Source organism: Pinus tabuliformis, chromosome Q (genome assembly GCF_031772625.1).
Source record: "Pinus tabuliformis cultivar Carrire ecotype Pingquan chromosome Q, CPIR1, whole genome shotgun sequence".
Taxonomy (NCBI): Eukaryota; Viridiplantae; Streptophyta; class Pinopsida; order Pinales; family Pinaceae; genus Pinus; species Pinus tabuliformis.
Window position 1 is genome coordinate 1238496772 of NC_142296.1, and position 15318 is coordinate 1238512089.

General features: G+C 35.6%; 1 protein-coding gene across 1 annotated transcript; it reads left to right on the plus strand.

Moving 5' to 3' along the window:
- The first annotated feature begins 1817 nt into the window (after positions 1–1817).
- Positions 1818–7304, plus strand: LOC149224292 (protein FLX-like 3). The gene is made up of 5 exons (XM_089386075.1): positions 1818–2000; positions 5556–6098; positions 6236–6393; positions 6702–6781; positions 6902–7304. Exons 2-5 carry the CDS (start codon positions 5563–5565, stop codon positions 6992–6994), a joined length of 867 nt encoding a protein of 288 aa, XP_089242201.1. The 5' UTR covers positions 1818–2000; positions 5556–5562; the 3' UTR covers positions 6995–7304.
- The last annotated feature ends 8014 nt before the right edge of the window (positions 7305–15318 follow it).

Genomic DNA, 15318 nt, shown 5'->3' on the forward strand with positions numbered 1-15318 from the left:
TCATTTGTGTAATGTAAAGGAGGTTGCCCCCTCGAAGAGGCTGATTTCTAAGGCGTTTATCTTTCTTTTCTACCTTTTTGTGAGCTGGTTTCATAGCAATACTTTTTTTGATTCTAATGAATAACAAAAATGTTACTTTTTCCTCTAAACAAAACTTTTTTTGGGGTAGTTGTCTACGCGATGGAGATGGGTGAGATCAATCACCTTGCTTGTGTCCACTTTAGACTTTTCATAAACGGTTGATATCTCAATCCCTTCCCTGAAATATTCGATCACAATGTCTCTTGAAAGCCATATATTCAGGACTTGCATGGATGTTTTGGCCTTCCTTCCATTTATTCTGGTTACCACTCTAGAGTTTAATGTAGCTTTAATCAAAATCCTTCCCTCACGATTAATAATCTTGCTACTTGAAGTTCCAACGGATTGTCTGCAAAGCACTAAGGTAGTTGGTTGACCATTGTAGAGCATTAAGTAGGTGGTCACAATCAACGTATGATCAAGAAAAAAAGAATTTGAAGGAAATATTTAAATTTGATAGGAATAAAAAAATAATCGGAAATAAGTAAGTCTTAAAAGGACCCTAAGCCAAGTCCCTATCAAGAACCAATGATAAGGGGATAAGGATTAAATGCCTCCAACTAAGCCTGGGCACAGAGGTGTTTGGTAAACATTAGATACATATTTTTCATAAGGACCTAGGGTTCCGACCTTAAAGGGGCATCGTCAAATATTGTGCACTGTAAGTTGCTGTAGATATTAGTGATAACATTATGGCACATTGGAAATGAATATTGTGGGTTTAAATCAGAGTGGTGATTTTTCTATTCATGACATTAAACGTTGAAAGATCTTGAGTATATAAAGTCGACTACCGCGAGTGTGGACCCTCCTTCTTTGCTTATGTAAGGGACCTTGCCCCCTGCTAACCGTTGACCTGTGCTGTGAAATCTCTGCTGTCAATCATTTTTGTCAGAACAAATCAATCATGATAAGCAGTGCCAAAGCATCTACAACAACCAATAACATATATATATATATATATATATATATATATATATATATATATATAAAATCTTTTTTAATGTCTGACAAATACCGAAATTAAATAGCTCTCCACCAAGGTATTATGTGACATCAAGTTTGTTGAGGCAATTAAAAATTTCAAATTTAAAATTTGATACTTAGATTTTTTATTTTTTTTTATGAAAAACAAAATTAATAAATATTTTCTCAAAACTTTGATTAAAATTACAAAAATTCCGCAAACTAATACACAATAAAAAAATGTTTAACCATGAAGCTAAAACTATAATCTCTCTTTAGGTGCAACTTTTTTTTCCGGTTTATTTTCGGATCTATTCATTGAAATCACACGCTGAATGGGTGAGTTCTTCACAATCAAAGTGTCCCAAAAAATTTTGAAGGTACTAAAGCCATATATACAATTAAAAAACCAATTTAAACAACACAAATCAATTTTGACAAAATTTTTTTGTGCCTGATTCCAGCGAAATATCCCCCTAAAAACTCCAAAACTTCGCAGTTAAAAGAATCCCTCGTAATACCTAAAGGAGACAACGACTAATAATAACAATCTAACAAAAATATCACTTATTTCATGCCATTTCGCGACTCCGCTAACTTAACATGGGTTGGTGTTGGTAAAACTCATTGGGTCGCCTCGGCTCTAGTGGGGTGTCCCCTTATTTACATATTATTAATATTTTATGATCTTTTTCCTTTTATTAAAATAGATAATAACTAAAACTTTATCATATAAATAAGTTTTCATGTGATTAGGGTTTGCTCAAACATCTTTCGATAGCTGACCAAGTGTGAGCGAAAAACGAAACCTGTGACGCCAATAGCAGACCGGCGATAGTCGGTGACACTATCTGAGCCTTTAAATATTTATTGTCTCTGTGGTTTGCGCTTCTCTCGCTCGTCAAGCAGAGGCCTCTGCAAAACCCTACAGCACACATAATTTAAATCCTCAGGTATGAACAAATTCTTCATTATTTCATGGCCTTTGATGGTTTCTCTTTTGCCTTGTTTGAAGTTTCCAGTGTCGAAGCCGTAGGTAGGGTTTTATTTTAGGGTTTTAGTTTTCTGTTTAGTGGAATGCCAATTTGTAGTTTTATGCAGGGTTTTTTTGCCATCGCAGGCGACTTAGTTAGTTATGCATGTGAAGTATTTGTTTTTCTTGTCGGTTATTTTTTCCACTTTTATTTTTCTGATATCTTATTATGGTTAGGGTTTGGTTATTTTTGAAGCGAAATAATGTTCCCATTTAGACTAGGCTTGGACAATCATTTTTGAAGGCATTTTTAATGATGTGGGTTCTCATAAAATGAACTTCGCATGCTTTTTTTCCCAGTATTCTAAGGATCCTAGTTATTGTGAACATTTTATCACGTTTCATATTTAAAAGTTAAATCTCGACTCCAGTATAAATCAGAGTTTGGCTCAGTTTTGATCGAGTGCCACTACGAGTCATCGTGGCTACTGCCGCATTGCGTGTCTGGCAGTATCTCGAGAGTAGTTTCTGGCTGTCAAAATTATGCAAGAGTAAGTGCTTGTGATTTAGATGGGGTCTCGGTAAAAAAGGTGGCTTGTGGAGTTCCCCGCCAAGGTGCACTTTTCTTGGAGGCATAAATAAATGGGTGGGGGCTAGTACAAGTCCTGTGCAATTTGGATGGAGGAAAACTCCCATGTTGCGGTAGCTTGTAGTCTAATGAAAATGGTTGTACTCATTGGTTCACCATTTGGTTGCTGTTTTGCTTCTGTGAGTAGGCTGCCTTAAAAGGATATGAAATTATGCTTGGAACTGCAGTGATGTTAATTAGCTTTGCCCAGTATTGTGGCTCTAGAAAATGACTCCCAAACGGGCAAGGACCAATCCAGGGATTGCAGATGTTCTTGCTTCTTGAATAACTGTGTGGACTGTGGGAAATGTCTTCCTGACGCAGGAACATCTGCAATATGAAATGTGAAAACCTGCGCACTCAAATCCAGGGATTTCCAGGTCCCATGGAACCGAAATAGTCAGACTCTGAAAATGAAAATAATTTATATAAAAAATATCAGGCTTTGGTGTAGTTAGTGAAGTTTTTTTGAGTGGTTAATGCTGCTTCTGTATAAGTTGTTTGAATTCAAAGTATCTGCGTTTCACAAGAGCAACATGAACTAAAATTGATGAGATACACACACGAAGTGTCTGTACTATATATTTAAAGACATAAATGGTGTTTGAAAACTGGGGGTTACCCTTATTCAAAGTTGCATGCTCATTTTGAGTTGAAAATAAAATATATTCCGTACACACAGGAATCAATCCCCTACACTAGCCTCTAACGTGAAGCGCATCCATCAATCTAAAATGCCTATCAAATCAGTGTTTAACATTGAAAATATAAAAGATATTGCAAGCAACTCTCTGTCCAAGACTGTTCATGAAACTTAATGCTTGATTCTTACCAGAGACGGACCAAACATAATATGATATAGACGTGAAAAGATCTGGTAATAGTCTGTGGCCTGTTTAGACAACTCTGAGCATGCACCAACAGAAACAGCTAGATTAGGCTTAGGATTAGGATTAGGCTTTTGTTTTAATGAATTGAGATGGATTGAAGAGATATACGATGAACTTCAAACAGTGTGTACTACATTTTAAACACATAGATGCAGGACAACTGGGGAATGCCCCTATTACTAGCGAGTGTTGCGTCTTTTCTTATTTGGGACTTCTCAGCTTTTCTCCTTGAATCAATAGCTGGATTTGTGATATGTTAGATTAGGCTTTTGTTTGAATGAATGGTCATGGATTGGAGAGATATAATTCGGAGGCAGAGGAATCAAATGTTTTATATCATGTGTTCATAGCCGTGGAAAGCATTCCCATGTTTGTAGTTTGTCTGTATGAACAGGCATCCAGGATTAGGTTTTATAGAGAAATGGTCCATAAACCTTGAAAAAGCCCAAAATGCGTGCATACTTTAGGGCCTCAACTTTAGAGAATATATTTCTTCTCCGAGGCATAGAGAATTCCCAGTCCCAGAACCAGGTATTCTCAGGTATTCTCAGCCCGATCCTGGGTCTGCACAAATACAATTATGTGTATGGGACATTCCCAGGACTGCTGAACTCCCAGGATATTTTGGGAAGGACCACTCACCCGTCCTTCCTCGTGTTCCATGTTCCTGTTTTCAATATGCTCCCCTCGATGATTCTAACCTATGTTGCATGGGTTTGCGAACCTCGTCTCGGGTTCTTGTCCCCAAGTACTAGATTTGGGTATGGGTGCTTTTGAGAAGAACCCATAAGAACCGGTAGAAGAACCGGGTTCTTTATTAAAAAAATTTGGGTTCTTTTGTTTCGATGGGTATGGAGAACCTTGATGATGGGTACTTTGAACCCTAAAATTGGGTTCTTTAGGGTTCTTTGGGGTTCATTTTAATTTTTAATTTTTTAATTTTTAATTAATTTAATGGGTTTCCCCTAATATTCCTGGTAGCTAGTTCTTCAGCTTGCCAGAGGAATTGGAGTACTTATAAGTTATGCCTTTATCCATTCAGTAAAGAGAAATAGGTTGGGCTCAAAGAAGGCAGAGAACTTAGTGTACATTCATAGCACACTTTGTCTTGTATCTCGAAAAGACCTTGGGTAAAAGGCGGGTCCTTTCAGGAGATGGGACAAATACACAGATGATGCTATGTGTGTGAATGGGGAGATACAACTAGATGGCCTTATTGAGCTACCTCCACTTGCAATGGATGAGCAGGATCTCAAGATGAGAGTGATTCCTACTTGGAGAGCATGCTAACTGAAGATCTGAGTGATGCTGATGACATGGCTTGAGGAAGCCATTGTTCACTATTAGCTATTTTTATTTTAGCATTTGAAAATTTCCTAGTTTTTTGTTTGTAGATACCGTAATGCAAATTTTGAATGTAGTATGACAATGGACATATATCATGATTCTTATTAATATGTAAACTCCAATTTGCAATTGATATCAAACTAAAAGTCTTGAAATTTCATTGTGAATGTTAAATGTTAAACTAAAAGTCTTGAAATTTCATTGTGAATGTTGAATGTTAAATAATGTGTATGTTTAAATATTTAAAGTTTAAAATCTAAATCATAAATATTTTACTTTTCTTGTTTAAAGTTGAAAATAATTTAAATTTATATATATTATAATTTTTAAAATATAATATTTATATATTATATATATAAATTATAATATACGCTGACGAACCCACTCACCCTGTTTCAATAAAAAAAATGCCGTCCCCGAACCCACATTTCCTGCCAACATAGATTCTAACAATATAGAAAGCAATTACCGTATGGATCTTAGAATGATCTAAATGTTCGGAAACGGTACCAGATTACAGGTCTTATTCTCTCATAGATTCACCGTTCAAGATTGTCCAAGTCTGAGAGTTAATTTGGTTACAAGTAGTCAAATGTAAGCCGTTTTTGAATATAGTCATACCAATTTGTTAGCTAATTGTTAATAATTGTGCACATTTTTATCCTGCTAGGATCCATATGGCGGGAAGAAATCGTCTACCACGCCATGCTCTGAATGGTGGTTCTCGTGGCTTTCCTCCTGGTCCTGGTCCAATTCGTGATGGTCCTTTCAGGCCAGGACCTCTACCTCATCCAGCGCGTTTGGAAGAAGAGCTAGACTTGCAGTATGAAGAAATCCAAAGGCTTCTTGGTGAGAACAGGCGACTTGCTGCAACACATGTGGATTTGCGCCGAGAACTTGCCGCTGCTCAGGATGAATTACATCGTCTCAATCAGATTGTGGGCAATGTAAAAGTTGATAAAGAACGGCAAGCAAGGGATCTGGTTGACAAGTGTATGAGTTTAGAAGCAGAACTGCGGGCAGTGGAGCCCTTGAGGGCCGAGGTTATGCAATTGCGTGCTGACACTCAAAAACTAAATGGCTCTCGTCAAGAATTGTCGGCGCAAGTGCAAACTCTCAATCAAGAATTGACTAGAGCACAAGCTGATCTCCAGCAGGTTCCTGCATTGAGGGCAGAGCTTGACAGTTTACGTCAGGAATTGATACGATCCAGGTTTCTAATGGTGTCCTGGGATCATATCCATGATCTATTTTAATTGTATTTTTATTTAAGTTTTAGATTTAAATTTCTTATAGTTAATTCATGAGACTCATGTTTTGAGGGCTATGGTTTTGGTTTTGTGATTGAAGGACGGCGATTGAATATGAAAAGAAGGCAAATACTGAGCAGTTCGAACAGAGGCAGGCTATGGAGAAGAACTTGATTTCTATGGCCAGAGAAGTTGAGAAACTTAGAGCGGAGCTTACAAATTCCGAAAAGCGAGCCTGGGCTGCTGCTGGAACTACAGGTGTGTTATTTGTTTAAAGAACTGAAGAATTTTGGAAGTTAATGATGTTTTACTCTTCACGGTATTCTAGTAAATACGTGAAATGTATTATTTTTAGTTACAAATTTGCTGCACCTTGTTTTTCCTTCTTTTCTATATATTATTTGTTAAAGCAATCTTAAGCATTTGCATTTTACTGCTGTATATAACGTCGCTAAGAAATTTGTCTTTTCTGGTTTGTTTGTTTTGTCTTTAGACATAGCTTTAACAGATTCATAATATTCCCCCGTGGAAGTGTTGATGGTTGAAATGAACTTGTATTTTCACAGGTGGACCCTACGGTTCAAAACTTGGCACTTCAGGTGTTGGGTACCCTGGCCCCTATGCAGACGCATATGGCCTACATCTGGTGCGTTGAATTATGATATGAAATCAAATATAAAGTACAACCAAAGCTTTAGTGGCTTGTTTGAACATGTAGTAACATGTTGGATTTTGCATTATCTCATATTTTGTTGTTTTTTTTCAGGCTCCAGGTAGTGCAGAAAAAGGCTCTCAGTATGGCTCTGGATCTGATCCGTGGGGATCATATGAAAAACAACGATCCCATGGTCGCCGGTAAACAGAAACGCTTAATATCATCTTTTAGCAATGCAGTCAGTCTTGCAACTTTTTAAATTTTAATCGGGTATCTTGTGCTGAGAGCTTTTAGTGTCAAAAGAATTGATGCACTTTGTAGAGATCATGGAGTGCTTAAATCGTCAAAGCTTTTTCACATTTGACATTTGAATTAGGAGAGGCTTGTTCTTTGTAATAGTTTTTGTTTTGTTATCTCATGAACCTGAATACTTATTTCAAGCAGAAAATTGTGAAACTCGTATCATACAATGTTTCATTGTCCTTCCATTAAAGTATGTTACTATCTAACATTATGCATGCCTTAAATATCCTATTTTTTCATGAATGAAATTTCCGAGTCTCAGGTTCTTTTACACAATGTTGGATGAGATCCACTTTTGAAATCGTTTTTACGGTAAAATTATATGGGTGTAATTTTACGAGGAATTAGGTTAATCTCGATCTGTAGAAACTGGATGCCATTTCTGTCAGAGTTATGGTGATTTGATATGTGGTAAGTCATGGAATTAAGTGATTTACTGATTTTGATACGAAGCTATCAAGAAATCTTAGATGTAGCCAAGCTTTTAAGGCGTCTGTTTGTTAGTTTTCTTCTACACGTGGTTACTATTGTCTTACAAATTGTTGGCAGAAGAAATACACCTCTATGAATAAAATTGAGGGATGCCTTTACAGACAATTCTGAAAATGAATCACATCAGCAATCATGTTTGAATGTGCATGTACGGTGTACTAAGAGGCTCCTGGAGAGGCATTAAATGAATTAGATTGCATTTGGCTGTGTATTTTTATGGATTTCTCCATCATGATCTGCTCTGCACATTATTTTATTGGTCCAGTTGTCTTGGGGATATGCACAAACATAGATGGATTGCTCAAGTCTAGCTTCGTATTCACATACTGTACCGAAGGGTTGAAAATGCCTATATTAAATGAGAATTGTGCCAGAGGATATTTTAGGACACATACATTTCGAATTTTGTAGAACGGGATGTCTTTGTCTTTAATCTGCGTGGGGGATTTGTTACTTGTTCAGACATTTGGCTACAAATACACGCTGGATGTGATTTTTGACCTGTAAAAAAGTTAACTCTCTGATTTTTGTAGTGTCACCGGGTTCCATAGCATCAATTTGGATGTTAGGCATTTTAATTATGGCTTCATTTACAAATTTGTCGTTATTCAAGCTCTTTGTTTTTCATTGCGTCTACCATGTAGCTGGTTGCTTATTAGGAGATAGGAGATGCTCTGTCTTTCTCCAGTTTATACTGGATTGAACGTGAATCGTATCGATGTATCTTTTGGTCATTTGTGGATAGTGGTGAAATGCTGCAGTGATTTTGAAAATTCGATGATTTGGAATTTTTTCATAAAATTTGCGCAAGTTGAAATTGACACGATCGATAAAAAAAGTATCAAGTATCTTAGATCACCTTTATCATTTTTCATTGAAAAACCCCAAGATTTATCAAAATTAACAACGCACTACGCACTTCGCACTTTTTTCGTAGAAACCCATTGTCCTTCATGTGCACCACCTTTATAGGCAACAGCGGGGGCCTGGGGCTCTACGCTCATCTCCAAATTTTAAAATATGAATTTGTTTCAGGACAACCAAATACCCTAGGCCACATAGGCTTTTTTAAGTACTATCAATTATCCAAGAATGAGCAAACAACCAGAGTCCTATGTTCCCACTTGTTACCATTCAAAATTGGAAGGTTTTTATTTCTAACTGCCTGCGAAAAGTACATTTGGAAGGTTTTTATTTCCTACTGCTTGCGAAAAGTACATTTGGAAGGTTTTTATTTCTAACTGCTTGCGAAAAGTACATTTAACAAGCCTGGTACATGATGTATCTGCTGGGTTAAGCTTTTGTTATATAGGGCATCTTAAAGAGATTTTTGTAAACCATCAAACACTCTCCCAACCGTTATTTACTGCATAACATCCTAGAACAACCTTGATTAAAACTAACATTTGGAAGGTTTTTATTTCTAACTGCTTGCGAAAAGTACATTTAACAAGCCTGGTACATGATGTATCTGCTGGGTTAAGCTTTTGTTATATAGGGCATCTTAAAGAGATTTTTGTAAACCATCAAACACTCTCCCAACCGTTATTTACTGCATAACATCCTAGAACAACCTTGATTAAAACTAACATATCTCTTGAAGGTATTGAACATTCGATACCTCTTTATATTAATTTTCATACTTGTAGCCTTAAATGATTGAATACCTCTTCATATTAATCTCCATGCTTGTAACCTTGCAATAAAGCTTCAGATTCTTCTTTAGATATCTCTTACATAGAACCATGTCCAAAAATCAGTGTATAACATTTAATAGCTTCTTGCACTTTGAGCATAAGAGTGAACCTATTTTGATGCTTCCTTGTTCTTTTTTAATTATCTATTTTCAAGGTCGAGTGCTCAATAATACATCATAATGTTTCCTTGTTTTTTTAATTATCTATTAACTAATGGTTTTGTTCAATAATACATCAGAATGTTTCCAATTTCAAGACCAAGGTTCTCTTATCCTCTATTCGGTGATGTTTTAGAGTTTTCAGCAATCAAAATTTTGTGCAAACACATGGAAGAATCTTGTCCAAATAACTTGTGAATTAAATAGATCCTGTCCAAATAAGATGTCACTATTTAGTAACCTAGAATCTCCATGCCCTTTCCAAAAGGGCTTCCATTAAGTGCCATACATGTTAATAGAAAGGGCTTCCATTAAGTGCCATACATGTTAATGATTTGTTGCATCGTGCTCAACTCTTTAGATTTTTTTTCAATTTTTATCAAGTTAAACAATGGAAGATATTGCAATCAAAAACCAAGAGAATAATCAAGAGCATGCACTCAAAATTGTATGAGCTCGTTTTAAAGAGATTCCCATGAATTTCCCCATGAAACATTTCACTATTGTCTGGTCGATTAGGTCCTTGACTATTGTCTTGTCGATTAGGTCCTTGACCTTTGAAAGGCTTAGATCTATACCCATCACCATTTTAATGCCTTTTTTCTTTGACTTGAATTGATAGGAATAATTGTCATCTTTAGCCCTTACTTTCCACACCGTCGATTCCTAAAAACACTTCTAAACACAATTGGAACACCTATCCTTTGATCAACTTTCTGTTAATTTATGAAAATCCCAATTTGTTTTAGTAGCATGTGAAACTCCTTCACTAAATCTGTGAACTAGAGTTACGAAGTAATGGTTCAGCTCTATTGGTATCACTATCCAGTAATTAATATATTCAAAAGAAGCATCAAGTTAGCGGTTTCCCTTATTTAGTCAACATGAAATGAAGATATTGTCCTTCAACTATGAAATTTTCATGCCAAAAGAAAAGGAACATACTTAGGGTATTAATCATATGGTACCATCACATATGTCCCTATTTTAATCCATAAAAATACTTATTTCATCCACATAAGATTTTAAACATCATGCACAAACTCAAGGTTTGTTTTATATGGATCTTATCAATGAGATCTCTATGTAATGAGGAACTTTTCATTTAATCTATCTAGTGTATCTCCCCAACCAAAACTATCAGCTAAAGAAAGAACAATTCACAAATAAGTTATATTGGTTACATGAACCAAGGTCTCCCTATTAAGATAATTTTTTTACTACCAAGCAAGTCTTCTGTCTCTAAAAAATATGAACAGAGTTAAACATGGTCTTAAATCTGGGTAACTCATCATGTCCATCACTTTGGGAAACCTTACTTTGACAACATTGAACTCCACCGTGTTTTTGATTCCATCTTTACATTTTATTAAAATTTCCACGGGACAATCTTTAATGTTGTTTCCCATACAATGTTGTTTCTAGGAGGTCTACTCAACCTCATTAAATATATTTGTGCTCTCAAATGATCTTAAGCCTCTTGCAATGTCTAGATGAACCTATATTTCACGTGTGCTTATATAAGGATTCAAGAAAAAATAACATTAAAAAGGAGTAATGGTTTGACCACCAAAAATAAAAAATTATATATATATATATATATATATATATATATCAAATCCATATAATGTTCAAGGAATAAGGATTTATATTTGGATACAATTTTAACCTTGTTTCTGGCTGTGGCTTAGGCTCACTTGTTTTTACTTGATTGATAGGACTTCTTAACTTGATAGTGACTATTAGTTCCCTTTATTAGTTACAAGATGAGAAGTAAAAAATGTATTCATTGCAAGATGTATCAATACTCAAGAATGAACTCTACAATATGAATGACATATCTTCTTGGCTAACTTAGAATAGTTTGAAATGTGAAGGGGAACTCCAATTTTGTATTTGAGACAAGTTCTATGCCTTTTTTTTAATGAATTTCTGCCAAGGTCTAATGATGGGCTTGGGAAGTGCAAGAATAATTTATATTGAATCTTCCATGAATATTCCAATGGATAGTTCATCATAATAGATCTATTAAAATTCATTTGAAAATCCAAAATCTACATTATGAGGGTTAATTTCTACTTAGATTTCTAGATTAGTTAATTATTGTTTATTGCTTATGCATGCAAAATAAAAATATGAAAAAAAAGAGAGCAAATTGAAAAATCACTCACAAACCAAAAAAAACAAAATATTGCCAAGGAAACCCTCTCACGAGAAAACCTAGCTAAAACGTGAGGTTGCTCTACTCTCTCTTTCTATAGATGGAGGTTGATTCAAATACAAAGTAGTGAGACCTTTGGCCCCTAGGTTTTTATAACACAGAATCCCTCTCTGTTTTCTCTTTCTATCCACTCTTAGATCCTATGTTCATCTATGAAAAAATGAACTTAATATAAGAGAACCCATATCTCTCCTTGTTGCCAGATTATAACACAACCTAATAGCCTAGTAGTGGTAAAGTTTGATTCCTTCAACTCTTAACTATATTGAATCTTATATTCTTATTCATCATAATGACATGGGTATCCTCTTTTCCATGAATAATGGGGGTTGATGTGGTATCCTTATGAATCACAATTGTCAAAAGAGGAAGGCCAACTTCTAGGTGGAAAAGCTTTTGCATACCAACTTTGATTTAGATGATGCTTTCACTGCTAGAGAGGTAGATTTTTTTTAATAATCGTACTAGGTGAAACACATGAGCTTCAAAGTTTGACCCCCAAACAATGCGATTTAAATCCTCACAATGCTTTTGGAAGGTTTTAGACCCTAATTTTCCAAATTGGGACTTGTAGGTAAAAATGGACTTGTGAGCTGATTCCTCCACTTTTTCCACTATGAAACCATGAAAATGGATGACGAATAATCTAATGATTAATCAAGATCGTACTAACAATATAAATGCGGGCCTAAACCTTTGCAAGAAACTACTAGAAACACAAGTGGGTTCACACATGGGAAGCACTACACTTTGATGGTACACATTTCAAGTTCCAAGGTGATATATTACACAAGAAAAGCTCCCACGTAATTGTGCTCCATGAGATATGTCCAACACCAATTACTCCAATGCTCTTGCTAAACCATGTTTTCCACTAGGTCCATTCTGCGCGCATGAACACTATCACAACCCATGCATTACCATGTCTCCATGCAAGCATCTGAGACACCCTACGTTATCTAGGAGTCAATGCCCTTTTTATGAAATGAAAAAAATTTCCCTCCAATGCATGGCATCTTATTAATAAAGAAAGAAATCTTCACATGCCCGTCATGAATATTGTCCCCAACTTGTTTGAATACTCCAACACTCCAAAGAAGAATGTCATACAAACATGCAACTAGGATCCAATAACCATTGAAGAAGTTAATTACAATGTGCAAGCCTATCATGGACCATATAAGGGCTAATCATACACCATGCACCTAAAATCTCATGAATCACCCCCTAACATAATATAAGTATTGTTATAATAACTCTAAAAGCTAAAACTTCCTCTTTATGAGGAAAGTATTTTCATTGACACCTATCATCTCTCTATACAACTCCACTAAACATACCATATGCAAATATTAGCTAATTCAACCCAAATATCACCCTTCATCAAGGTATCATGCTTCTCCTCCTCAATACATATGGAAGGGTCACATTTGGAAAAATATATTACAATGTTGCTAGAATATGTTATAGGAGGTACACTCACCCTCATTAAATATATTTGTGCTGTTAAATGGTCTTAAGCCTCTTGCAATGTCTAGATGAACCATATCAATCTCTTGATGAAAGGCCATCACAAAAGGTAATTGTGATCCGATGTTTATTGTTTGATTTTTAAACAACATTTGAATGGTTTGATGTAGGGTTGTTGAAAGAGGGTTGTAGATGTCCTCTAAAACTGGCACTCATGTGGCTAAATGTAAGATCCTAAAATAAACATGACTTGGAAGAGGTAGTGGTATGAAGAAAAGAAAGATGTGGACTAGAATATCACTTTCCAATGAAAAGAATGATGACATGATTGATATGGTTCGTGAAGAAAAGTTATGGATCGCTGATGTCTAAGGAAAGATTATTTGAGGATTGGGAAATCATGATAAGGATAGCCCTGAAAGAAAATACTCTATGAACTCCCGAGTAAGGTAAGTGACTTGAGAAGCAATGATGATGGTGTCTTTCAGTCATTGGTCTCGCCAACATTGTGATATGATGTTGTGGATAGATAGAGATTTTAGTTAAGGCCTTGCTATGTGACCATGTTGGTTGATATGATGCTATAAGATGGCTTACCAATTCGACTCTTATGAGAATTATTCAGATTGAGAATGTTCAAGTACCTTCTGTTGATTATGAATACCTCCCTAGTTAAGAGGGAGTGTTGAAATATGTAACTAGGTTCGAGCTTCATAATAATGTATGTAATCATGATTTTACATATTTAATGTAATGAGAAAAACAAATTTATTATTTTTATTCTTGAGGCATGGATTTCATGCTCAAGGAAATTTATTTTATAGGTCAAGGTCCCATTGAGAGCTTCTAGAGCTTGTCATTGAGTCTAAAGTCAAGAGAATAATTGCCATGTATGAAAGACCCTTATTGGGCATGTTACATATTGTAAAAAGAATTTATTTGAGTCAAAAGACCCTCTAAGACCCTATCATGCTGCAAAGATCAAGTCGGCCTAAAAGAAGCAATTTGTACCCCTCAAAAGCCTATATATAAGAAGGAACTCAACCTCATTTTGACACACTCAATCAAGTTCTATATCCTCAATATATAAGTTGGAAAAGGATGAAAAAGAAGAGGAAGAGAAGGATCAAAGTTTTGGGCCTCATTCTCTCTCCCTCTTGTGTTAGGTTTTCTATAGTTGCTAGGCAAGTCAAAGTGCTAGGAAGAAATTGCTGTGTTGAAATTCCAGAAGAAATTGCTGGGTTGAAGTTGTAGAAGAATCAGCTGGGAGGTCGAAGTTGTAGAAGAATCTGTTGGGGGGTTGATATTGTAGCAGAATTTTCTGAAAATTGAAAGTGTAGAAGTTCTTGAGGACAAAGCTATTGGAAAAGAGGAAAGATTTGAATTGGTCTTGGAGGGTCATAGGTATTGAAATTTGTGAATTTAAGTTCTATAAGAAGAGAATAATTTTTGTGGGTTTTCCTCTCAGTTGGAGAGGTTTTGGCCCTGGTTGATCACTTATATATTGTGTCCTATTGTCTTATTGTTCTTTATGGTTTAATAGCTATTTGATGAAGAGAATACTAACAATAATCAAGTGAAAGAAGAAGACAACCAAGTTAAGTAAAAATACATCACAAGCAATTATTAAAGTAAGAGAAATCACCTAATGTTGTTGCCCCTAGATGTCTATAAACACCACATCATAATGTCTACAAACACCACATATCCAAAGAAGTACAAGGCAAATGAATCATGTATATCAAAATCAAAATGATAGACATTTTCACAAATTCAATCTATCATGAATTACCAAGCTTATGCTATAGATAGCAACCCATTTAGGGCTATGAGCAAACTATGAATAGGGTAATCCCTCTCATGCACCTTAGAAACTTTAACAACTGATGCATTGATCTTAGCTAGGTCAACTCCATTTTCTTGAGAGAATCTTAAATCAAGAGAATCATGAAGGATAACTTCCCCACACAACCGTATCCTTGTGCTCTACAAGAGTCCCGTCAATTACAAGCTTTGAATCAATCCCTAATTCCATTATAGGTTATGAACATGTCTCCTTGGCATCTTTCCATGCATGCTCTACATATGCATCCTTAAAAATATAGTTTTCATCCAACCTCTCACTAGAATGTTCAAGTGCCATGGATTAGAAGTACCCTAAAAATCATACCCTCTCTCACCCCTCTA